Source organism: Musa acuminata, chromosome BXJ2-2 (genome assembly GCF_036884655.1).
Source record: "Musa acuminata AAA Group cultivar baxijiao chromosome BXJ2-2, Cavendish_Baxijiao_AAA, whole genome shotgun sequence".
NCBI classification, from domain to species: domain Eukaryota; kingdom Viridiplantae; phylum Streptophyta; class Magnoliopsida; order Zingiberales; family Musaceae; genus Musa; species Musa acuminata.
In genome coordinates, this window is record NC_088339.1 from 2441464 (window position 1) to 2468775 (window position 27312).

General features: G+C 35.9%; 2 protein-coding genes across 2 annotated transcripts; one reads left to right on the plus strand and one right to left on the minus strand.

Annotated features, from left to right (window-relative positions):
* LOC135604888 (uncharacterized) lies at window positions 1-23780 on the minus strand. The gene is made up of 8 exons (XM_065094541.1): window positions 23326-23780; window positions 4323-4356; window positions 3817-4050; window positions 3109-3198; window positions 824-889; window positions 658-749; window positions 320-367; window positions 1-236 (listed from the first exon to the last, which is right to left on the minus strand). Exons 1-8 carry the CDS (start codon window positions 23748-23750, stop codon window positions 119-121), a joined length of 1107 nt encoding a protein of 368 aa, XP_064950613.1. The 5' UTR covers window positions 23751-23780; the 3' UTR covers window positions 1-118.
* A 2613-nt stretch (window positions 23781-26393) lies between these two features.
* LOC135604735 (uncharacterized mitochondrial protein AtMg00860-like) lies at window positions 26394-26804 on the plus strand. Its single transcript, XM_065094389.1, has one exon. It carries the CDS (start codon window positions 26394-26396, stop codon window positions 26802-26804), a length of 411 nt encoding a protein of 136 aa, XP_064950461.1.
* The last annotated feature ends 508 nt before the right edge of the window (window positions 26805-27312 follow it).

The window sequence follows — 27312 nt, forward strand, 5'->3', positions numbered from 1 at the left end:
TCTCGAATAATGTGGTTCGCATCAGCTTCATTAGGCTCGTAAATTGTAATCTACATGTGCTACAATGAAGCTGAACTTTCGTTACAGCGAGACCTTAGCTTAGTATCTGAGAAACTCACTAATCTGTCCTTACATAAGCATTTGGAAAAAATTTAGGGAAAAATGAGTGCTTGGCTCTCACAATCAACCAATACAATCCGTAACAAGGAAAATGTATCAGTGCCATGCACAAGTACCTGCAGTGTGGATGTGTATAAGCTATCACAATTAATTAATTTGCACAAAATGGAGAATCATATTTAGTGAAATAAAAGTTTACCAAAGAGGTGCCCATGGAGAATCGAGCTCCAGAAAGGGGTAAGGCCACCTGGACAAAGCATCAGGTAAAGATGGTCGGTCACAAAAATGCCACATGCACGATTTTGTGTGTGTGATACCATGAATATTAATAGCCGAAAATTGAAATAATAATAATAATAATAACATTTGAAGATATTTTGAAGGCCTAATATTTTCTACAAGTAACACAATTCTATCAATAAGGCCTGCCATCATCCAACAATTAGGTAATAGAAAATCGAGTACTACTAAGGTACCGACAGTAGTATATTCATGTTTTATAACACATCAATCAATGTTGAAGTAGGATATCCTCACCAAGTAAAACCACAAGCATGCAGAATCCACTGGACGATCGCATAGATACAGCTCCAGAGAACAAAATATGCCATTCGAAACCATGGAAATTTCTGAAAAGGAATGTAATTTAGACTCGCATGCATGTGAAAACAGAGTAACGAGCACGTGATTGACTTACACATACCAGGTTATTGAGAAAAGTATCAACCAGAAGAAACACAGCATTCAGAGTATGCATGCAGCCCATTATCTGCAAAAGTCATGTCATAGTTTTTAGACGATAAAAAAGGGTATGAGCTTAAATAAAATTTAAAAAAAATCACAAAGTCACTTTGTAGATTTGTCATAATAAATAGAGATGTCCTTGCAATGTAATAATACTGTTGAAACTTCAAAAAGTACCAGAGGTTCTTGATTTATTGGCAAGATAGTCTTCGAAGCCAAATATTTACTATTTTCAAATACAAACACTTTTAAGTATAAATTCTAAAATTAAAAAAAAAAAAATGTAACAAGATAGTCTTTATCCTATCGAGACCAAATCATAAACACTTGTATGTTACGTGGAAGCTTGTATGATGCCACAAACGATACGATGTATTTAACAACACGCACCCAATCACTTGATGCAAAACACTAAACAAAAAGAAAATTATGACAAGTTGAAGTAAATTTCTGGTGGTACTAAAAGCTCGTGATGCTCCACAAACTTTTTGAATATTTGAAACATTGCCTACGGGGCAGGCAAATGTAGATCTAAAAATAGGAAGCATTGTTCGATATGTGAATAAAAAGGACTCACAATAAACAGATGAACAATTTCATAGAGTTTCCAATTTTGAAAGGACTTGAGTGAGCAAGGAAACTTGGACCATAAAAGCTCATATGAATAGAATATTAGTGCCATCCTAACAATAGCGTAATATCACATGAAGACTAAAATACCCTGGAACAAGGATGATAGTGGATTGGGTTCTCTTGGGTGGCTGAGCCTTCTGACTTAGCTTAATCCAGATTCAAGTAAGGGTTCATGTACAAAAGTAGGTAACTGAGTTGGGTTTTTGTTCTCAGATAGATGATAGTCGGTAGTCAGGTTCAGGTGTCCTACCTCCTATTCTTCCTCCTGTGGATCTATTTAACCCACTTACATGACATGATTTGTCATGCAATGTTGGTTAATTAACGTAAAGAAATGGTCATATATGTCACATGAAAAGAAACCAGCGAGGATAGTCCACACTGCATAACCAGGAAACCAATCGATTTCATGTAGAACCTAGAAGAATTATGGCAAATGTGAAGTCAATAAAAGCAGACAAGGATTCCCAATTCGGGAAGAATGTAACCAGCAACACGATATTATTCGATGAGTTCTACATGCGTATAGAACACAGTCTACAAGCCAACTTTTGTGAAACAAAAACCAAGATTCAAATCCAGGAATATTATGTATGTGAAAAATGGTAATACTTCCTAGCAATGTAATTGCTAGTAATCTTAAAAAGTGTTTGTAGATCAAAAATTCCATTAGTTCAATGAGAGCCAAATTGAAAAGACAAGAGCTTAAAACGGGATACAGCATAAATGGCTTGTCAGGTGCCTTGGGAGAAGAAGGCTGACATCCTAGTCTTTTAATTTCTTTGTAGTTGCACTTAGTCAATGGCATCCACAAAGATACATACATGCTACTGGACAACTATCGACAAAAATCAAAGATGGTTACCTTGTTACCTTGTTATGAACTAAATAGATGCAAAAATTTATGAAAATAATGATTACCTTGTTAGAGCGATACAATAACTATCTATCTTTAGTAGAACATTTTTATTATGTTTCTTATGCCATCATTTTTCTGCATTTTTTTTACAGCATTTCCATTATATGTATGATTAACTGTGTGGGTGCAGTAGAAGAGTGAGCTTGTGGTTTTCCTTCAACCATCACTCATGTCATAAAATAGTTCAAAGAATGAATGAGGACAAATAATCTGAAGTTCTTATATAACAAACATATAAACTGGCAATAAATTATAGCATATGTTGAATAAAAGCATGAAACATAGGATAGATGCCATACCGAAACCATAAGATGATGTAATATTCCACGCAACGACAGGTAAATCTAGTGTGCACCAAACTTGTGAAAGCACAGAGGATTTTGATTGAATCTTTCCAACTTGGGGAAGAAAATGAGAAAAATGCAAGTAACATGATCTCTCTTAAATGGTTAAGTTAACCGATAATGTAAGTAGGAAGGGAAACTTTAGTCTGTAGAATCCAAATCAAACGTAAATAATACAGAGACCAATTTACATTCCAATTTTCTTTAAAAAAAAAAAGAAAAGAAAATAGTAATAAGTAAATTGATTCTTGAACTCATAATTAGACAGAACAAGTATAAAGAGAGATTCGTGTCATCGAATTTTTTGCCCCCGTGCAATGCAAGTTCAGTTCAGTTCAGGATACTTACAGCATTTAGCTCAAAATGTGCGGTGGACAAAAATGGTACTATGAGAACCCAAAAGATGACATCCGTCAACACTACCGCACCTGCACTGGTCTGTCAATTGAGAATGGTAACCATAAGTTTTATATATTTGACTGAAAATAGTACGATTGCAGAGGCTGGGGAAAAAGAACTATTTTGGAAGGTTATTCAAATCTTAAATCGATTACAAATCTCAAAAAGCTACAAAAAATCTAAGTGGAAAAGCTATACAACTCCTGTGATACTGGTAATGAGGCTAATAAGCATACACTTTTGGTTAGAGCAAATAATTAGACACGTAAAGTAAAATGCGCTTTTATTAGTTTTACTATAATCTTGGATCCACACTTGAGAAACACACAGCTGTTTACACTGCAAGCCTTCAGCAGTCCACCGTTGGTTACTCCTACTAGCAAGAGTTGACATAAGGTTATGAGTAACTTGGAATATTTGATTGACACTACGACCCCCGCCCCCACCTGACCGTGTATTGTATGCCTCATGCTTACCGTTTCTTCGTGATAGAACAGAAAGAGTTGATACGAGGAAAAAGCAGATCATGAAAGAGTCTGATGAATGCTTACAAGTAACTTGGAATATTTGACACTAAGATTCATGAAAGAGACTGAACATCTCATGCTTCTGGTTTGAAGTGATAAAACACAAACATGTTATAAGATACCAACTAACCTGATAGACAAGTTGCATGCAATAAACCCAAAATCCAGCTCCTTCATCGTCAGCTTCCTGTTCATGATAGCTCTGCAGTCTTACTGCACTCATGTTATTGTTGGTTCTCAAAGGTAAAGTCACAGGACGGTTCTGGTGACTATCAGCGTTAAATAATCTGTCGGCCTCCTCGTCTGGTGTGATATATCTCTTTGAGTAAAGCCAGCAGCCATGAGCAGATATGACAGTTCCGATCTACAGCAGGCAGGAACAACACCAGAAATCATTCTAACCTATTTCGGTTTCCTTTGCACCATAAAACGATTCGATTGGTATGACTTTTTTCTTTTTGGGTTAGTTTTCTTTTCTGTGTTTGGGAGGGGGTGGATGCAGAAGATACAAAAATTAACTACCTAAGCTGTCTAGAGAGTAAAATGAAAACTCTCAAAGTAAAAGGAAGGAAGAAGAAGACAATGTCAGAACAAATTTGTAATTGGTTTAAAATATGCAACGGTGGAGGAACATACCGCGAAATAGATGATGACTAATGCAAATGTCCACCTGCAGATTATTCATCCAGGAAAAATCAACTGAAAATTTATTTATTTTTTTAACATAAATAAACTGCTTTTCTTAGACAAAAATAAAGAGGCATATAACTAACAGATTAGCTGAACATAAGAGGACATCAGTAATTAAGATTAGATGATGAATGGATGCAATCGAATGCAGTTCCTTCCTTTCACACATGCATAATAATTTGAAATGCAGATGCCTGGTTTCTAAAACTTTAGAAACAAAAAAAAGGACAAGGAGAAATGTGATAATGAAAGGAGGTAACACTAATGACAGTTGGAAGTTAAACTCTTTGGATACTCTCTTTTGGTATCCAACTTCTACTCTATTCTAGTTGGTGTTCTCTTCAGACTGCATCCTAGAACCACCACATCTGCCGGGTTCTCTGTTACATGGCTACTACTTGTTGGCACTTCACCTCTTTGTGTAAATAAGCATCTTCCCTGTGTCTGCAATGCCCAGTTACAGGTCACTTTTCTCTGTTCTCCTAATTCAAGCTGTTCATTTCGTTGTACTCCCAAATTTTTTTTTATATATTATTATATTAGCATAGGCCATAAATTCTTTATTATTTTGTTTGACTATTCACTTTTCTAAAGGTGTCATTGTACTGCAAATCAACTTCTAAATACTCATTTGCTACTACCTACCTAACACTTATTATCAACAAAACTAGACCTAAATCTAAATTGCTAGTTTCCATCTGCTTGCTCCTGTTTCGAAACATCAAAACATGATCGGAGTTCTTCACCTACTGTCAAAATTCTGGTGTAGCAGTAAACTACTTTTACCATCTCAAGAGCTTAATAATAATCCACATCATAATTTCAATTTTCGTAGCTGACATCTGTTCATTTCCAGCAAAAGAACAAATCATTTGTCACTCATCTCACAATGAACTGTCCAACCGAATCCAACAAAATGGAGAAAGAACAGATCGGTTCAAACAATATAAAGAAATGAAGCATGCATTCATGGTAACAAGGCTTTGGTTTTAGGAAGCCTCACTGAGTGTAAAAGCAGAACGGGCCGAACCCACGAAAGAGAACCGGTTGGAACAGCAGCCACTTCGAAGGAATCAACCTCCAAATTGGATGTTGATTCCTTCGAGAAATTATACATATATAGTTATTTAATCCTTAGCCAACTAGGACTAGTATTTCTAACAAAAAAAATATAAATAATAATCCTTAATTTGTTACATCAAACGACTCCTATTATAATTAGAAAAAACTAAATAAAAAATAAATATTAATATCAAATCCCTAAATTAAGGAACCCAAACATTTTTCACTCCTCCAAAACAGTCTTGTCATTAATGTTGAGCAAAAATAAATTTTAAAAATTTCTCCCCTAATGTTTTGTAAGACTCCCAAGTGACATCTTCAATTAATAAATTGGCTCATTAAACATGTACCTTAGTGATAAAATATCTATGACGCATCACAATACATCGATCAAGTATGACTTAAAGCAAAATTTGAATCTCACCAATAGAAGAAATATATGACAAATAATATTGCACAACATCATCCTCACCTAACTTCTTTTTAAGACAAGAAACATGAAAAACTAGATGTACTTAGAGCTTGCTGATAAGTCTAAGCGATAAGCAACTGATCCAATACGTTCCAACACCTTATAAGGCCCAAAGAATCAAGAAGATAATTTCATAAAAGATTGAATCTTTATATAAGTTTACTTGTAAGACTAAAGTTGAAGGAAAACTTAATTTCCCGTTGCAAACTCTCACTTACTACGATGCTTATCAGCTTGCTACTTCATTCTAGCTTATGAGACTATGAGATTATCTCTTAGATATTAAATAATCTTATCCCTATTTAGTAATTCCTTATTCACTTGATCAATCTTAGAAGAACCTAGCATGTATTTTGTAATCATCCAAGGGGGTCGATCATAAATCGCTTCAAAAGGAGTCATTTTAGTAGAGGAGTGATAAGTGATATTGTACCATCATTCTGGCCAAGGCAGTCATTTCATCCACTCTTTTGTATCACTAGCAAAGCATATAAGATAGTTTTCTAGACATCTATTCACCACTTCAATCTATCCATCTATTTATGATTTCTAGACATCTATTCACTACTTTAATCTGCTCATCTATCTGTGAGTGATAAGCAGTTTAGAAATCATCTTTATGTATACGAATTTGGTGATAGCTAGACTATAAATCCAATTTAGTGAAAACTTATGCACCTCTCAATTTATTAAGTAACTTATCCACTACTGGAATAAGATACTTGTCTTTCATTATAATATTATTGAGTACTCAATAATTTACATACATTCACCAAGAACCATCATTCTTCCTTGCTAATAAGATTAGAGATAAGTATGGACTAACACTAGCACTTATGGCTCCTACCTCAAGCATCTTATTAATATTTTTTTCTATCTCTGTCTTTTGGAAGTGTCAATATCGATAGAGTCGAACATTAGTTAGTCCTAAGGATAAAGGAATCCAGTGATCATGTGATTGAAGAGGTGGAACTCCTTCTAGTTCTGTAAAGGCATCTATAAATTCTCTAAGCAATGATTGAACATTTTCATCTTGTTCAAGTAATATAGCTTCCTCTTCAATGCTTTATAATTATACCAAAAATCTATAGTGTGCCTTTCAAAGAACCTTCTCTATTCTATGGCCAGTAATAATTGTAACTTTACTATCATGCTTTCCCTTTAGGATCATTTGCTTTTCATTGATAAAAACATTCATAATTAATATAATTTTTTTTAAAGAAATATTACTTAGAGTCAATAGCCACTCAATTCTAAGTATAATCTCATAGTCCTCCAATGCTAATAAGAAAAAAATCCATGAGCAACTCTTGGTCTTGCATAACAAGCTTCATTTTGGAACACTTACTATCATAAGTTAAAATTCGTCCATCAGCAACCTTCACCTCAAACTTATCATAATGTTCAATATGATAGGCTAATCATGTAGCTGATAGAAGATCTTGATTTAATTAATCATGATAGAGGTAATATCAGATTTGAATAACTTATTTGATTATGATTTGAGTGATTGATTGAGAAAAATCTCTTCCTTAAAACCTATATAAACACTCATTTTTTTATGAATAAAAATAATCTCTTTCATAGTATATTTCTCAATTCAATATGGTATCAATGCATATCTTGCCTTGAGCAAGCCTTCCCCTTCTTGTTATCTGACGATAATAATCTCCCCTTTCTCCGCTATTACTTTTCTCTCTTCCTCGGTGATCCCTTTGATCACCAACAATTTCTCTATCGATCGTCCTACCATCACTACAATAATAATGGCTCATCTCTACATCGAATGCTTGCCTTGTTACTACCATCGATCTACATCAATAGCGCCCACCCGTCGATCGATTTCCCCATCTATCGTCGGTGATAGCAAGACAACAAAACTTCTAGTTGACAGTCTTTCTCAAATTATAGCATCTTGCTCAATAGAAGCTGTCTACTCTAATGGTGTTGATTTCCTATAGGTAGCCTCCTCTACTTGGTGATAGACTCTACTCATAACATTGCTGATCTGATCAACGAACTTCAAATCGATGGACCTTAAGCCTAGCAATGAACACTAGCAGGATCAGTAACTGGGTCGGGATCATGAATCGCCAACACTCCTGCCCGAAATACACCATCCACCCCGAGCCGTCCTCTTTGTCATGGCACCAGAGGTGGATGAAGGCGTTTTCACAAAGGACCTAATAATCCTTCTTCATTCGCTACCTTGAGCATTGTCACCAACAAGCTCACCTCTAACTACCATCCCCACGTCTTCCTCACCAGTGGATTGTAGGAGGTGAACACCATTGAGAAGAAATAGGAGGTGAGCGCCCCCTTCCTCTTCACTATAGTTGCCCATCACAAACTTTCATATTTCATATTGCTACCTCTTCTTCCTTAGGTAGCTGCTCTCTACCATCGTCGATCTTCCTCACTACAGAAAGCTGAGTGTCCACCTCTTCTCCCTTGATATGTCTTAGTGCAGCCAATAGCCTCCTTATACTCCCTATGTTGACGGTTTTCTCTGCTATCGCCTGCTCTGATAGCCTCCTTCCACTCCCTGTGCCCACCACCAGCCCCCGTCCTATTGATACTCCTTTCGCAACCTCCTCTCTTGGGCCAACTTGGTGCTACTGCTGGCATTCTCTTCTTGGCCCTCTTAGCCTCGGATGTGCACATCGTTGTCAACTCCGATAACCCTTTAGAAATCAAGCTGACGGACTTCAACTAAATCACTACATCCACTTGTAAGTTTCATCCACCAGATTGGTGCATATTTTTAATATGTCCTCATCTATATTTGATGCTCCAATTATTGTTCCTATAGGAAATAATAGTTCTTCTCAACATACAAGACTTATATCCATTTGGGTAAGCATAATTCTTCAATCTCCTTTTTGGACATGATCTATTAGGTTATATTGACAGCTCTTTCAATTGTCCACTAGAAAAGATCCAAATAATAGGAGAACCTAACCCAATAATAAATCTTGATCATAAATTATGGATATGATAGGATCGTCTTATTTTATAAGTAATTCATGCCTTAGTTGTTGGCTCCATAGGACTACTAATATCTTTATGCTATTAGGAATATAGTTGGTACTAAGAAGAGGGGGGTGAATTAGTGCAGTAATAAAAATTACGTCGGTTTGAAAAATCTTCGTATGATAAAATCTGATTTCGACGAAAACCATTTCAGAAAGATCTTTAAATTGAAAGTATATGGAAGTGTAATTGATGTAAAGTAAGAAAAGCAGTTTGCAGTTAAGATAAATAGCAAAATAGAAATGCAAACGGATTTATAGTGGTTCGGTCGTCCTGACCTACATCCACTCCTCCGATTTCTCTTCCGTCGAGGCCACCGACATCCACTATCGATCTTCCTTTAATAGGCGAAGATCAACCTCCTTCTTACACCCCTCTTCTTCTTTTATCGGGTTTAGGAGACAACCCTTACAAGCACTCACTCCTCTCTCAAACTATTCTTACACTTAGACTAGAAGAGGAGGATTCTCACAAGAGATTACAACATCGTTTTTCCCTCTTTAAACTAGAAGATGAGGATTCTGTTATGCCTGTGTTTGTTAACCAGGGATGAGAGAAGTCTTTATAGGCCTTAAGTTGATTCAAACTTGGATCTTAAAAATATCTCATCCCGTGTTTCCTGCGTTCAGGCGGTACCACTGCTTGTGTTGGGCGGTACCACTGCCAGTGTCAGTCTGACACTGACATTGCACTAGGTGGTACCACCACCCAGTCTGGCAGTACCACCACTTGACACTGAGCAGTACCACCGCCCAGATTGGCGGTACCACGGCCTGTAGTCTCTCAGAGGCTGTGTTTTGGCGGTACCACCACCCGACACAGTCTCGAAGAGTGTGCCACGATGGTGCCACTTCTTGGGTCACTGTTTGGGCCTCTCATTGGACCCAACACAATCCTTACATAGGTCCAACTAGCCCATAATTGGGTTGGTCCAATTTCAAACCTAATTACATGCTAACTACGAAATCTAAGACATACTTAAGCTAAACAAGTCCGTAAGTCTTGGTTTCTTCCGATGAGCTTCTGACGATCTTCCAATGAACTTCTAACGATCTCTCGGCAATGTTACAACGGACTTCCGGCAAGCTCCTGGACTTCACGATGATCTTCTTGGCAAGTTCCAACGAGCTTCACTAGCAAGCTCCAAGACTTCTAGGCTGGTTCCGATAGAACTTCCGACGAAAGTCCGGACTTCCGACGAACGTCCGGACTTCTGACGAACGTTCGGACTTCCGACAAACTCTCGAACTCCCAACAAAATCATGTCATTGACTCCAGGTCTTCATTTTACTTTATGCCTTACTATCGTAGTTAATCCTACACATGTAAAAACATACTTCAATCTAGACAATTAATATTAAGCATGAATCATGTTGTTTGGCATGTCATTGGTCCCTCAACGCTTCGTCCGATTCTTCGGCACATCGTCCTTTCTTGCAGCCTATTACCCAATCGACCAGTTGACTCCACAACTTCGATATCCTTAGCGTAATATCCGCTCTTCTTGGCCTGATGCCCGAATCTATGGCCCGAAGCCTTCTGTCGATACGTTGACCGATCCTCCAGCTCGACGTCCAATCTTCTGATATGTTCCTCCGATCCAACATGATTCTTCCTGCTTTAATTGTCTCATCCTGATCGAAGCATGCTGCGTCACTAAAAATGCATACCAAATCATAAAGACTTATCAATTGGTTTCATCATCAAAATTTGAGATTCAACAATCTCTCCCTTTTTGATAATGACAACCAATTGATGACGGAGTTAATCTTAACTCCCGGAGTTTAAACAAACTCCCCCTATCAATATGCCATATCGATAGAAAACTCTTGGATTCAAAAATCCAAGCAAACATGTCATGATTAAAATCATGCATAACATCAACATACTTCTCCCCTTTTGTCATCAACAAAAAGGAGAAGTATAACTTTTATTTGTTTGAGATATAAGTTCAATACATTGCATCATAAATCTCCAGTTTTATCATCATGCAAGCTAGCAAATTTTTTTTAAAATTTTAGAACATGCAAGCTAGCTATTTTTGCCTCTTTTGCAATGTGCAAGTTACAAGTTTTGCTTCTTGAGATAGGCAAGCTAGTGATGTTCAAGATAGCAAGCTCTTTCTTCTCTTTTGAGAAGTGCCATTTTTGCTTCCTTTGCATAGTGCAAGCTAGTAAAATTTTATATTATTTTACAATATGTAAGCTAGCAATTTGGCAAGTGTTACTTCTTTTTGAAGTATGAAGACTAGCAAATTTTTTAAAAAATAATGCAAGATAACAAGCTAGCAAGATACAATGTTTTACATGAAGCAAACTACATGAAGTACGTTTGCATCTTCTCTTTAGATGTGCAAGCAAGCAAGTAAGTTTTTGCATCTTCTTGACATGTGCAAGCTAGCTAGCAAGCTAGCTATCTACCTCTTTATCATTGTCAAAAAGAAGGGAAGAATACAATTTTGTATCTCTTTTTCCCTTTACAACAATTTTCAATGCATGACAAAGGTAAAACAATAAAGATGAAAAATCAAGTCATGAATGTCAAAATCATAGTATTGCATGCATTCGTATCATCACATGAAGAATATCAAGAAGAATTTAGTGATGAGATATACTTTATGAATACAAGGAATTTTACATAATAAAATTCAAGTCATAAACCTTAAAAGATGTCAAGTAGCATATCATGGTTTATTAGAATAAGTCTTCTTTTTGATAAATAGCAAAAAGAATAGTAGGAGAACAAGATCTCAATTCATGCATATCAATAGATATGATTCACTTTGACAAATCTCATTTTTAGTAAATAACAAAAAGAAACATGGGAGTTCAAAAATAAGATCTTGATTCATAGAAAAATTTCAAGTATCAGTATCGAGAATTCAAGATCATGATATAGATGAAGACATTCTTATAGCAAAAAGATGTCATAAGAGAACACATAAACGATCTCGATTCATGTATAATATCTCTCAATTCATTATGAATCATAAAAATTATAATTTCGAAAACTCATGATTTATTTAAAAAATCTCCTCTTAAGAAAATACCAAGTAGAATCATAGGAGAATGATTAAAAAAAATCTTGATTCATAATAAATCTTAATTTGTAAATGTCAAGGAATCGAGATCATGATTTGGATAAAAAAAATTATTTAAATTTAAATCATCAAATCATCAAAATCACTTTCATGGTTCAAGAGATTCAAAATAATATAAATATATATTTCAATCTCTTATTCAAAACTCGATAAAATAGAGATGTTTCATTTTAAGTTGTTAGTTTTATATACGTATGCCTTTGTCCTTTTATGCCAAATGAAAATATATATCATCGTTTAAAATGAAAGTGCAAGATTTATTATGACAAAGATCAATAAGCCACTTTTATTATGGTAAAAATCGATAATCCATAAATCACAAGATTCATCATACATAATTTCGAATTATAAAACCATTAAACATGATTTCAAATCAATATGCTCAAGTGTTTGTATGAAAACCATCCATTTTGTTTAAAACCAAAAAAGCAACATTTCATCATGAATAACTTCAAAGTCTCATGCATGATTTAAATATAAAATCATCAAGCATAATACTTACATTATTTCATATAAGCATGTCTTTTTCATTTATGCCAAATCAAAACATGCATCATTTTTAAAACCAAAAAAGCAATTTTCATTACGGTAAAAATCACAAAGATCATCATGCATCATTTCTATATAAACTCATTAAGCATGATATCAAATCATCATTACATTATTTCATCAAGCATGATTTCATAAGGTATTTTTAATCAAAATCATTTTGTTTGTTTATCATAAAACATGATTATTTTTAAAATCACTAGAAAGGTAAGTATGATCCCATAATTTTTTATATTTTCATTATATTATTAAATATGTAATTTTTAAGAAATAATTAAACTAAATTAAAAAAAAAAATAACTCATGAAAAAATATTATATAATTTTGAAATAAATTAAGGGAATTTTGATTACCTTATCGTCGAAAACCGTTAAGGCGTAGTTTGCCACCTCGCCTTTGTTGATTTTCTCCTCATCTTCAGATAAGCTTGATTCGTCCAAGATTGCTTTTTTCTTCTTGCGTTCATAATAAGTAGTTGCGTTCTTTTTGTTCTTTAATTTTTGTTTCATTAACTTTTTAAATTTAATGAGTAGTTCAAGTTCATCATTGAGCTTATGCTCGAGTGGTCTTCAATTGTTCTAAGCCCGAAATCCTTCCTATTCTTTAGAAGGTGGTTCTCATATTCGTCAAGTGCCACATTAGTCATTTCATAGGTCATCAAAGACCCGATTAGTTCTTCAAGTGATAGATTGTTTAGGTTTTTAGCCTCTTGTATTGTGGTTACTTTCGAATCCCAACTCTTATTAAGAAAACGTAAAATTTTATTTATAAGTTTAAAATTCGAAAAACTTCTACCAATTGCTTTTAAACCATTGATAACATCTATAAAATGAGTGTACATATCAACAATGGTTTCACTTAGTTTCATTCGAAAAAGTTCAAAATTATGCATTAAAAAGTTGATTTTCAAATCTTTAACTTTGCTAGTGCTTTCATGTATGATTTCAAGAGTGTGCCAAATATCAAAAGTCATTTCCCATATAGAAATTCGATTAAACTCAGTTTTATCTAAGGCGCAAAATAGAGTATTCATAGCTCTAGCATTTAAAGAAAAAGCATTCTTCTCCAAATCATTCCAATGGTTCATTGGAAGAGAAGACCTTTGAAATCCAATTTCAATAATATTCCATAAATCAAGATTCAAGAAAAGCAAGAAAACTCATTCGAGTTTTCCAATAAGTGTAGTCCGTCCTATTGAACAAGGGAGGACGAATAAGAAAGTAACCCTCTTAAAAGCTGAAAAGAGCCATTTCTCGTTTGGTGTTAAACCAAATGAGAAAACGAGGCTCTAATACTAATTGTTAATAATAGAGTTGGCACTAAGAGGGGGGGTGAATTAGTGCAGTGGTAAAAATTACGTCGGTTTGAAAAACCTTCGTACGATAAAATCCAATTTCGATGAAAACCGTTTCAGAAATATCTTTAAATTGAAAGCATACGGAAGTGTAGTTGATGTAAAGCAAGGAAGGCAGTTTATAGTTAAGATAAATAGCTAAACAGAAATGCAAATTGATTTATAGTGGTTCGGTCGTCATGACCTACATTCACGCCTCTAATTCCTATTCCATCGAGGCCACAGGCATCCACTATCAATCTTCCTTTAATAGGCGAAGATCAACCTCCTTCTTACAACCTTCTTCTCCTTTTATCGGGTTTAGGAGATAACCCTTACAAGCACTCACTCCTCTCTCAAACTATTCTTACACTTAGACTAGAACAGGAGGATTCTCACAAGAGATTACAACAGTGTTTTCCCCTCTTTAAATTCTCTATATTTGAGTTTATTAACTAGGGATAAGAGAGGTATTTATAGGCCTCAAGTTGATTCAAACTTGGAGCCTAAAAATATCTCATCCCGGGTTTCCTAGATCCGGGCGATACCACCGCCACTATCAGTATAACATTGACAGGGCGGTACCACCGCCCAGTCTGGCGCCAAACTAGTGGTACCATGGCCTACAGCCTCTTGGAGGTTGTGTCTGGGTGATACCACCACCCAGACCGGTGGTACCATCGTCTGACATAGTCTCGAAGATTGTGCCATGATGGGTCACTTCTTGGGTCACTATTTGGGCCTCTTATTTGGCCCAACATAATCCTTACATAGGCCCAATTGGCCCATAATTAGGTTAGCCCAATTCCAAACTCAATTACATGCTAACTACAAAATCTAAGACATACTTAAGCTAAACAAGTTCGTAAGTCTTGGTTTCTTCCGGCGAGCTTCCGGCGAACTTCCGACGATCTCTCGGCAATGTTTCAGCGGACTCCCGGCAAGGTCCTGGACTTCACAATGATCTTCTTGGCAAGTTCTGATGAGCTTCTCTAGCAAGCTTCGAGACTTCTTGGCTGGTTTCGATAGAACTTCTAACGAACGTCCGGACTTCCGACGAACTCTCGAACTCCCAACGAAATCGCGTCCTTGACTCCGAGACTTCATTTTGCTTTATGCTTTACTATTGTAGTTAATCCTACATATGTAAAAACACACTTCGATCTAGACAATTAATACTAAGTATGAATCATATTGTCCGGCATGTCATTGGTCCCTCGACGCTTCGTCCGATATTCTTGGTATAATATCCGCTCTTCTTGGCCCGATGCCCGAATGCATAGCCCAAAGCCTTTTATTGATATGTTGACCGTTCCTCTAGCTCGACTTCCAATCTTCTGACATGTTCCTCCGGCCCAACATGATTCTTCCTGCTTTAATTGTCTCATCCTAATCGAAGTATCCTGTGTCACTAAAAACGTAAACTAAATCATAAACACTTGTCAATTGGTTTCATCATCAAAATCTGAGATTCAACACGTGCAACATTATAGTAGAAGTATGGTCAAAGTTATAAACCACCTTCGCCAATTGCTTTCACACTCGCATGCTAACTCTCTTATCTATCTTGATGAAAACAACACCAAAGGGAAGTATTATTGCTATATGCAAAATATAAAAGTTATTATAGATGACTTGGCTTTAATAAGTCATCGCTTGAGTGATAAAAAAATCATTGTTCATACTTTTAATAGCCTAGGAAACGAATATAAGGAACTAGCAATAGCAATTCAGGCTTGAGATTCACTTATGTTATTTAAAAAACTATATGACAAGTTAACTAATCATGAAATATATCTGAAAAAAGAATAGAAAATGACAAGAACAACTATTATGGCTCAATTCAATTAAAAATCTAAAAGAGAGTGCAGTCAAAGTAACCAGAATTTCAATAAAGAACCAAATAAGATGCTTTTTGAATACGAGTAATACATAGAGTTGTCATCCTCCATTACACTATTAACCCTTCAATCATAGTGGCAACTTCAATCCAAATAACTCAGGAAATAACTTACATTATAATTATCAGTAGCTCTAGCGTCCCAATAATAATAATCAATAAAAAGTCATTTGCCAGCTCTATGGAAAAATTGGACACATAGTAAAAGTCTATCAATCTCAACCCAAGCCTACTACTACATCCAATTAGTCTTAAGCAAACATTATGACTATTTGGATTGCTTATCTAAATAATTAGATTGTTGACTCTGGTACTTCTCATCATATTATTATCTTATTTACAGAATTTATCTATTCACAACAACTATAGAGGTAATGAAGATATCATCATTGGTAATAGTAATGAAATTCCTATTACTCACACTGGTTCCATAACACTTAGTTCAAACACCAACACCTTTACACTCTGTCTTATGTGCACCTTACATTAAAAGGAACCTTATTTCTATTTCTCAATTCTGCAAACAAAATAACACCTCTATTGAGTCTTTTTTTAACTCATTTCTTATAAAGGATTTGAGCACGGGGGCATTCTTGGTTCGGAGTCAGAATAAAGATAACATCTATGAGTGACCATCAACTTCACAAATCACCTAGCCAACAGCTTTTACCTTAATTGCTGCTCTAATTGATGTATGACATCATCGCCTTAGTCATCTATTATCCTTCATTTAACAATAGTGACTTTCTCGTTACTTTCTTCCAATTTTCAAATCAAGGAGAAATGTAACTCATTATAATGCTTACCTTAGAAATAAAAGTTATAGACTACCTTTTAGAATGTCTTCCATATCCTATCCTAAATTATTTGAAATTATCTATACTAATGTTTGGGACCTTACTCCAACCACTTCTTTTGACAATTCCATATTTTATGTTATTTTCATAGACTACTTTACTAAGTATATATGATAATACTAACTCAAACATAAATATAAATTCTCTATAATTTTTATCTACCTTAAAAAGTTGATTGAGAATTTCTTCCAATCTACTATTAAAATAGTCTACTCTGATAGAGGAGGTGAATACTAAGCTCTAAAAACCTACCTCTTATTTTATGGTATATAATATCTCAAGTCACCACCATATACTCCTTCTTGTTATCAAATGAAAACATTGACATATAGTTAAATTGGTCTCAATTTTTTATACCAAACCTCTATGCCACCAACCTTTTAGTCGGTATCTTTCAAACTATAGTACACCTCAATAATCGCATGCTCACTCAATCTTACAACACTAGTCACTATTTAAAAAACTATTTCATAAAATATCAAATCTTGAAAAAAATTCAAAGTATTTGGTTGTTTATGTTATCTTTAGCTACGCTCCTATGCTTCACCTAAGTTAATACTAAGATCCATCTTTATAGGGTATTATCTCAAACATAATGCTTTCTGATGGTATGATCCTCAAACTCAAAAATTTTTTATATCATATCATGTTCTATTTATCGAGTATACTTTTTTCTTCCAAAACTATGGGCATTCAGCAATACGAGTCACTCCAATAACTATACATCACTAGATTTATATGAATACACCTTAGACCCTCTCAAATAAACCTCTCACCATACTAATCAGTACTTCTTAACAAATTCACCCTATAATGCCTGATGAAGCAACACCCTCAGTACCACAAATGATATCTTTATGCTCTCCTCGACCAAGTGACATTGAAGTGTATTAGCCTGATCAGATACGTATCAATGACCCTCCACCAATTCCTATACTTATAACATAACCTAATAATACTATCGCACTTGGATATCATATGACAATATACTCCAAAAATGATATTTTTAAACCATGTTAAATCCTTGACCTCCATGCTACTAGAACCTATTGAACCCATAATCATCACCCAAGCTCAAAAATCTTCACATTAGCATAAAGCCATGTGTGAAGAATATGATGTCCTATTTTATAATGTCACATGGACCCTTGTATCATTTTATCACACATAAAAAATCATCGGGTATAAGTGGATCTTTCAAATTAAGCGAAACTCAAATGAATCTATTACCAAATACAAAGCATATATAATGGCTAGATGATTTCACCAATGACCAAGTGTTGACTTCATAGAGACATCTAGTCCAATTGTTAAACCGATAACAATCTGACTTGTCTTGAATTTGACTATACAAAAGGTTGGCATATACGATAATAGGATGTTAATAGTGCATTCTTACAGGAGACCCTAACTGAAGATATCTTTATGCAGCAACCTCTTGACTTCATCAACCCTCAATATCCAAGCTATGTTTTTAAACTACAAAAAGCTATTTATAGACTTTGGCAAACTCCAAGAGCTTGGTATATTGAACTTAACTCATTTTTGGTGTCAATTGTCTTCATCAATTTCAAGTCTGATACCTTGTTATTTCTATGATAATAAAAAGGAAGTACTATATATCTTTTGGTGAATGTAGATGATATTATCATTACAAACAATAATCTTATGGAGATCAAGGAATTCCTCAAGCAATTAGTTGCTTGATTCTCCATCAAGGATCTATGAACTTTAAGCTACTTTATAGGAGTATAAGCAACATTCACATCTTTTGAATTCTTCTTATCTCAAATGAAGTATATTCAAGATCTACTATCAAAGACAAACATACAAAATGCCAATGAAGTTGCTACTCTACTCTTTACTACTGAATCACTCAAATTATATAATAGCAACCCTACTACGGATCTCATATAGTACCGATATATACTTAGCTCCTTATAATACTTATCTCTCACATGTTTAAATATCTCATTTGTAGTCAATAAATTATCTTAATTTATGCATCATCCATTCACTATGCATTGGTCTACAGTAAAACGAGTCTTGCAGTATCTAAAAGAGACTCTAAATCATAGACTTTTCCTTCTTAAATATTCATCACTTCATCTTCATAACTTCATCGATATTGATTGGGCAAGTAACATTGTTGATAGAATATCTACGTCAGCCTATATTATCTTCTTTGGAACAAATCCAATAAGTTAGAGTTCCAAGAAATAGAAAATAATTACAAGGTCTATTATTGAAGTTAAATACTAAGCCATTGTCACCACTGCTATAGAACTCAATTGGGTCACCAACTTATTGAATTTTAAATTTTGATGATGAAATCAATTAGTAAATTAATGATCTAATCCATGTGTTAAGACAAGTGATGCAGGACTAACTATGATCATGAAAAAGTCAAAACAATTAAAGGAGAATCGAATGTTGGGCTAGAGTCAATGATCGGACATCGGGTCGAATGAATCAGGGGATACACCAAAGGATTGGACGATGCAATGAAAGCTCACCGAAAGCTCATCGGAAGATCACTGGGAGCTCGTTAGAAGTTCACTGAGAGTTTCGTTAAATAATTGATATGCCAGACAACTTAGATTGCATGTGTCGTAATTATTCTACCATTAACTATCGTAGTTAGGACTTTAATTTGAGTTAGTTTTGGGAGAAATTCTATTAACTCAATTAGGGGGCCAACTAGGCCAAAACAGGACTGAATTGGACCAGTTGGATGGCCCATTCAACCACTTGGAGCTATGTGGTGGCATTACCCAGACTAGGTGGTGGAACCGCTTGAGGCTTGGCCTCCCAGGTGATCTAGGCGATAGTATCGCCGGCCATTAATGCTTGCTGGCAATGTTACTTGCTAAGCAAGCAATGTTACTGCTAGAGCCCAATCTCTGAGGTTTTATCAAGCAGTAGTACTTCCAGACTGAGCGATGGTACCACCTAGTGTCACCGTTAGTACCTAGGAAACTCGAGATGAGATATTTTTTTGCTCCATTTTTTAATCCATTGGAGCCTATAAATACCCCACTCTTTTTTCCATGAAAAAGTACGAAAGTGTAAACAAAAGTCTTGAGATTTTGGGTTCTAAAAGTGTTAAGTGTCCTCCTCCTCCTTCTTTAGCTTTGTGATCATTCTAAGAGAGGTGTTAAACTTATAAAGATTGTCTCCTAAACCTGTAAAAAGAAGAAAGAGTTGTAAGAGGGTAGTTAGTCTTCGCCCGTTGAAGGAAGACCGTTAGTGGATGTCAGTGGCCTTAACGAAGGAGGAATCGGGAGTGGATGTAGGTCACGATGACGAATCACTATAAAATTAGTGTGCCTTCTCTTCTTTGCTAATTTACCTACTTTGCGACTACTTTACATCTTCATCTCTCTCTTGCGAACATCTTTAAGCTTAAACATCTTTTTTATACTATTTTATCGTATGAATTTTCATGATCAACATAGTTCTCCAAAAGCACTAATTCGCCCCCTCCTCCTCCACCACTCACCCTCTTAGTGCTGACTTGATCCTAACATAACCTGCTATAGGAACTTGATATCAACTCCAAATTCACTTATATAATATAATGTTATAATATCACTGCCACCTACCTATGTACCAATTCAGTATTCCAATAATGCGTGAAACATATTGTCACCGACTTCCACTTCGTTTAAGATTAAGTTATCAAACATCAACTATACGTTTCTTATGTATATACTACTGATCAACTAATAGACTCCCTCACAAAGCCTCTCCCTTATAAAACAGTTCAATTACATCGAATCAAAATTGGCATCCTTGATAGAAGCTTAATTTTGCATGGCCATGATAGAAAATCCTAATTTGATTAATCATGATAGATGTAATATTAGATTTGAATAATTGATTTAATTATGATTTGAGTGATTGAATAAGGAAAATCTATTCCTCAAAACATGTATAAATACTCTATCTCTTTAGTAAATAAAAATCATCTCTTTTATAGTATATTCCTTAATTCAATAATAGCAACCTTATTATCCATAAAATTATTGGTGCTATCGGTATCAATCAAAATAATAATAGATTGATGCTTCAAAAAGTCTTCTACTTTCATAGTTTGAGGAGTAGAATAATTAACTAATGCATGAATAGTATATGTGACAAGTTTAAAAATCTCATTATTATCAGTACCTTTATAATCAGATTCTATAGCCTCAATCTCTGATTTCTTCTCAATCGATTCAATCATCAAAAAAATTTTCTTACTGACAGCAATGTTCTCTAATCCACTTTTCATCACAATACCAAGAGAAACCCTTTACTAATGGTTCTTTGAGTTTCTCTAGTTTAATCTTCTAGTATTATGATTCTGATTATGAATGGTTGAAGTAGTTGACTTGTTGATCACCTATTTATTAATACTCCTGGATTGATGATTTTTCATGTTAATTTTTTCTTTATGCAATCTTGCAAAAGAAATTATAACTGTCATAGTGCAAGATTAGTGAGCCTTAACTTCACAACGAATGTCTGAATTAAGACATTCAATGAATGTTCTCACCAATTACCTTTTAGATCAATCTTTAGTCTGATTTGACAATCATTCAAATCGACTTTGATACTCCAACACAGTAGAAGTTTAGCAAATCTTGATAAGCTACCCATCGACATTCTCATATTTGGATGGTCTAAACCGAACAAGAAGCCCTTTCTTAAATTGTTCCCATAAGAGAATCCCATTACAGGTTTCGTACTAATTATACCATTGAATAGTATCCCCATCTAGTTAGATTGAAGCTATTTTTACTTTAGAATCTTATGAAGTTTTATGAAAGTAAAAAAAATTCTCTGCTCTAGAAATCCAATTAGTTGGATCTCCATCTTCCCATATAGGAAATTCTACTTTCATGCAAGGGTAGTCATTATTATGCTATTGATAGTCTCTTCCTATGACTTCAAATCGATCTAATTGTTTATCGACAAAACCCAAACTTTCATCTTGCTGATTTCGCTAAAACTCCCATGCAAACTCTTTTTGAAATTATTAAGAGTTTATTGTAGTCTGCTCTTAATTTTTACTTCTAAGGTGAAGTTGTTGTTGGCGACATAGGTGTCAAGACCTATGATGTCATTAGAGAGGAGATTGAGGAAAGGTTGAGAAAACCCATAATTAGAAGAGTCGACGGTGGGAGTTGTCCAACAGACTTAAGACGATAGCGAGGACCTTGCTTTGAAGCAAATGGGCTCTTTCAAGACTATGTAATAATACCTTAAGGCTTTATTCATAAAAAGAGACAGATTTAAAAGGATTAATCTCTTTTCAATTGCTTTAAAGGATCAATTGAAAAGAGATTAATCCTTTTCAATCTTGATACTAGGTAATAATACCTTAAGGCTTTATTCATAAAAAGAGACAGATTTAAAAGGATTAATCTCTTTTCAATTGCTTTAAAGGATCAACCTCCAAATTGGCCAAAGACTCTAAGTTATATTTATTGCTCGAGAAAAATAGTTAAAGATATTATATATATATATATATATATATATATATATATATATATAAAGTTGTTTAATCCTTAATCAACTAGGACTAGAATTTCTAACAAAATAAATAAATAAAATAGGCAATCCCTAATTTACTATATCAAAGGTCTTCTAGCATAATTAAAAAAATAAATAAATAATAAAAATTAATATCAATTTCTTAGAATTTAGGAGTTTTAAAATTAAGAAATCCTAACGGAACACAAGGTCGTGATAACCCAGAAGCTACGGTGGGTGCATCCCGGCCTAGCACGGTGCCCAGATATCGACGACCACAAGAGGTACTATCCTTTTCGATGATGATGATGATGATGATGATGAGAACTCTTGAGCCTAGCGATCCAAGGTGATCTTCAAGCCCTCAAGAATTAGTATAAAAACGATTAAAACTAAGGAAGACAGCGATCGCAAGCCATTTGAGAGGTTCTGGAAGGGGTATTCTCTAGGATTGGACCCATCCTTTATTACAACTAACCGCTCGATTCAAACAGCAGTTGTTTTGCATCCCATCGGACGGTCGTTGGAGACTAATGGACATGTAAGTCCTGACCCACTTTGCTCATGCAGTATGTAGACTGGAATGACGAGATTGTCCATAACCTTTATCATATTGCCATGTCAATTTTGCACTTCAAATGTGCAGTTGTAATTTAAGCTCCACAAATTATCTAAAGTGGAAGAATGCTTCTCATGAAACCCTTCACATATTCTTTTTTCTTGGTTCAAAATCATACGACCAATCCCACTTACTATTGATGCAGTTTATTGGAGTGAATCAAGTATTGATACTTTGGATGATGAATGATAAAACTTGGGAGTTGTGCTTGGAATATAACGGTTCCACCAAAGAGTGCAACATCCAATACTTGCTGCAGCTGAATTGGAATGTCATCTCCATGCTTTATGAATGCTTAAGCAACAGGATTTGCTTTACTTATTATTATATCACTAAGATGTGATAAGATTAGATGTGTCTTGCAGTTCTAAAAGTCATGGTTTTTAAGTCTTCCAACTAACCTTAGCAAATAATATAGGATGAATGTATGGCCAACTACATAAAACATTAACAGATTTAAAGCTCTTCATTATGAACGCATTCATACGTTAAACGATTACGTACTCGGTGTAGTACACGAGGATGCTGGAGTCGTAGGTGGAGATGTCCCATGACTGGACGGCGGCCATGGTGGCCATGGAGACCAATCTGAGGACGAGTAGGAAAGCAGGGTGGACGACTCTCCAGCAGCTCATCCAGAGCTGCTCGTAGCTCACATGGCGCCTCTCGGGGAGATCGGCCTCGCCGTCCGCTACGACGACGATCAGTAGACTCTCGTACTCGGATCGGTCGTTGACCCCTCGACGGCCGCCGCCTTCGCTCCGCCTGATCATACACAGGGACGCCCAGATGGCCCCGACGACGATGGCCAGGCAAGCAGAGTCGTACCAGCGTATCACCAGCGCCATTGCTGGTTGCAGATACAAGGAAGGGCGGCGAGATCTTCTTCTAAGGCCAAGGTTTGGTTGCCAAAGGAAAGGTTGGAGCATGAGTTCTCACTCAAAGAGGAAGCTGGTAGTTTTGACCGTGTGGTGACTGCAACACGTTTCTTCGTTCCTAGTTTACTATATATACTTATATATACATATATATGTAAATATATATATATACATATATAATCGCATGGATCTAAAGGATCTTCTTCAATAATACACTATTATTCTTCTGACATTACAGAAGTGTGACCGCTAGGGGCAAAAGGGAATTCAAAATATGAACCATTTAAACTTTATTTGAACCCAAATATCCGAACATTTCCGGTTTGATATGACCAAACTCACCATTACAAGCCTACTTGTCACAGTGTCGGACTCGTTGACTGACTGATACTATAAATAAGAATAAAAATGAATAAAACTGGTCTCATCTACCACAGAGAATATAAAGAATCAAAGATGCAAGGAGTACATGATTAAATCGAAAGTTATTTATTCAACCTGTCAGTGGTGTGGAGTCTTTCTCCCATTCTTATTAAGTTATCACTCCGGCCACGTGGTTTGTTGTGATTGTTTGATCAACCCATAAGTATCTGTCTTACCTGTACTAGGGACCGTCCGATGCGTCTGATTGCAAGCTTCAATTTTAATTCTCTCATTATGTAGGCTTCGTTAAGTCCGTAAGTCCACCTCAAGTAAATTGTAGTTGAAGGGTGGAGTTGGTACATTGAGTGTTAATTGTATCAATTCGACCGGATATGTAATTTGTTGTAATGGAGAGATTTCATTGGATAGAAATTGAAACTGATGCTGAAATGCCAACGAAGAACCTTAACAACAAAGAGAATTCTCTTTGGAGATTTAACAAAACTGTAGACACACGCTTTTTTATTTTGAAATAATTAACTGTTTATAAATTTTCAGGAAGGATGATAAATAATTTTAATTCATATTGATCGAAGAATAAAAGAATGAATGTCTTAAGTCGGTTGTATAAGACATTCAAGTAACATATATTTTCTTTTGAGATAATAAAAGCTCTTCCTAGACTTTGAAGATAAAAGTTTCTTTAAATATTATTTTCATAATTGATGCAGCCTTTTAGTCAGTCGTGAAAATATGAATCGATCTCACTAATTTCATCGTTAATAAAGCATGATAACCTAAAATGCGGACCTTGCCCAAATTAGCTATCTAAATAAGGAATCCTCAAAATTATGTGAATGCTCCTCTATGATAATTTTAAAATAGAAAATAAAGGTATAAAATAAGATTAAAGTTGATGTGAGATAGTTTCTTTAATCCCTAAAAAGACCCTTGTAGTATTAACAATTCTTAATCATTAAGATCGTAAGATTTTATAGCTCTAACTTGAGATAAGATATATTAAAGATCTAATTAGTTTTTGACTTAAAAAAATTTAGAAAATAACTTTGATGATAGAGACTTATATAATTTTCTTAATCTAGATCCTTTATTCTTACCTATACAATCGTAAGATCTCCTTAAAAAACATATCATGAAATCACATTAACATCATATCTTCTTGATTGGTCCCTGTTCTTATAAAAATGAGAAAAGAGAAAGTCTAACTTTCTTGCAAAGTGACTTGGGTTGATCTTGGAGAAGAGTCCAAGTCGAATGAAGGCGGTGAATTCGGAGGCCAGGTGAATCTCTAGGTTGACGAAGGGAGTTCTCATTAAGATCGGAACATGGAGCGGGAACACCAACATGTTGGCGGTCCCACTGGATGACTTCCAAGTGATTCTTGGAATGAAGTTTATGCACGCAGCGAAGTTGGTGCTAATGTCGTTCCTAAACTCCCTGTGTATGATGAGAGGTGATGACCCCTGCATAGTTCCCATCTCTCAGAGAGGAACCAAGGAACCCCAACATATATCGGTATTGTAATTGAAGAAAGGGGTGTGAAAATGTGAATTAACATTCGTGGCTGCTATGAAGCTAGAGCCACTCAATGAGAAGGCCATTCAAGAACATGTTGCGGTGGAAAATGTCCTGAAAGAGTTCAATGACGTTATGCCACCCGAGTTGCCAAAGACTCTTCCACCATGCAGAGGCATGGATCACAACGTCGAGCTAGAGCCAGAAGTGAAACCTCCAGCAAGACCACCCTACCAAATGCCCCCGCCAGAGTTGGCAGAACTCAGGAAGCAGTTAGGTGAACTACTAAGCGATGGTCTCATCCGCAACTTTAAATCATCATTCGGAGCTCCAATTCTCTTCTAGAAGAAACAAGATGGGAGCCTCCAACTATGCACCGATTACCGAGCCCTCAACAAAGTGATAGTAAAGAACAAGTATCCTATCCCGCTCATCGCAGACTTGTTCGACCAGTTGGGCAAAGCCAAGTATTTCTCAAAACTCGACCTTAGGTCAGGGTATTGGCAAGTGTGCATTGCTAAAGGCGATGAAGCGAAGACTACCTGTATGACCAGGTATGGAGCATTTGAGTTCTTGGTGATGCCTTTCGGCTTAACCAATGCTCCAGTCAAGTTCTGCACTCTCATGAATCAACTATTCAAGGAGTATTTGGATAAGTTTGTGGTCGTCTACTTGGACGATATCGTCGTCTACAGTCAAACGCTCGAGATGCATGTCAAGCACCTTCGGATAATTTTCAAGGTTCTTAGGGAGAACACTTTATTCATGAAAAGAGAGAAATGCTATTTTGCCCAAATGGAGATCTTATTCTTGGGGCATCGAATCAGTGATGGTTTCATTCGGATGGACAAATCACAAGTGCAAGCGGTTGTGGAATGGAGAACTCCAAAGAAGGTGCCAGAGTTGAGATCATTCCTTGGTTTCGTCAACTACTATCGACGCTTCATAGCAGGCTATTCGAAGCGTACAACTCCACTGACGGAGTTGCTAAAGAAGGAGCAACCTTCGAAGTGGTCTGACAAATGTAAAATAGCATTCAAAGATCTGAAGGCTGTTGTTCTGGAAGAACCGGTGCTCAAATTGTCAGACTATGGAGAGCCTTTTGAAGTCCATACAAATGCTTCAGACTTTGCCATTGGGAGAGTACTCATGCAGGAGGGTCATCCGGTGGCTTACAAGAGCCGCAAGCTTAATAAGACTGAGTAGTAGTATCCAGTGCACGAGAAGAAGATGACAGAGATGATCCATTGTCTACGAGTTTGGCGACACTACCTTCTCGGATCGCGATTTGTGCTGAGGATAGACAACATCGCTCTGAGCTATTTCCAAATGCAGAAGAAAATTTTCCCAAAGCAAGCATGATGGCAGGACTTCCTGGCTGAATTTGATATGACAATAGAGTACAAGCCCGGAAAGGCAAATGTCATGGCCGATGCATTGAGTCAGAACGTGGAGCACGTGAATGCTGTACAATTGGAGGGCAGAGGCTCGTCGGAACAAATCCGAGAAGTCCATAAGCTTGCCAAAGAAGCTCGTCGGAACTCGCCAAGTGTATGGTCGCAAGTCCAGGAGTTTGTCGGAAGTCCGCAGGAGAATCACCGAGGGTTCATCGGATGATCGACGGAAGAAGCGATTGACGCACTAGAGCAAGCTACAGAAATTGTCTTAGGATTTATCGTAGTTAGCACAATGATTAAGTTGGAAATGGGAGGTG

Coding starts and splice junctions, on each gene's coding strand:
- LOC135604888 (XM_065094541.1), bottom strand. CDS start 23,750: ATGCTCCAACCTTTCCTTTGGCAACCAAACCTTGGCCTTAGAAGAAGA. Junction 890..3,108: donor CACATTTTGAGCTAAATGCT/GTAAGTATCCTG, acceptor TGACTTTTGCAG/ATAATGGGCTGCATGCATAC. Junction 368..657: donor CATGCTTGTGGTTTTACTTG/GTGAGGATATCC, acceptor TGCTTTGTCCAG/GTGGCCTTACCCCTTTCTGG.
- LOC135604735 (XM_065094389.1), top strand. CDS start 26,394: ATGGAGATCTTATTCTTGGGGCATCGAATCAGTGATGGTTTCATTCGG.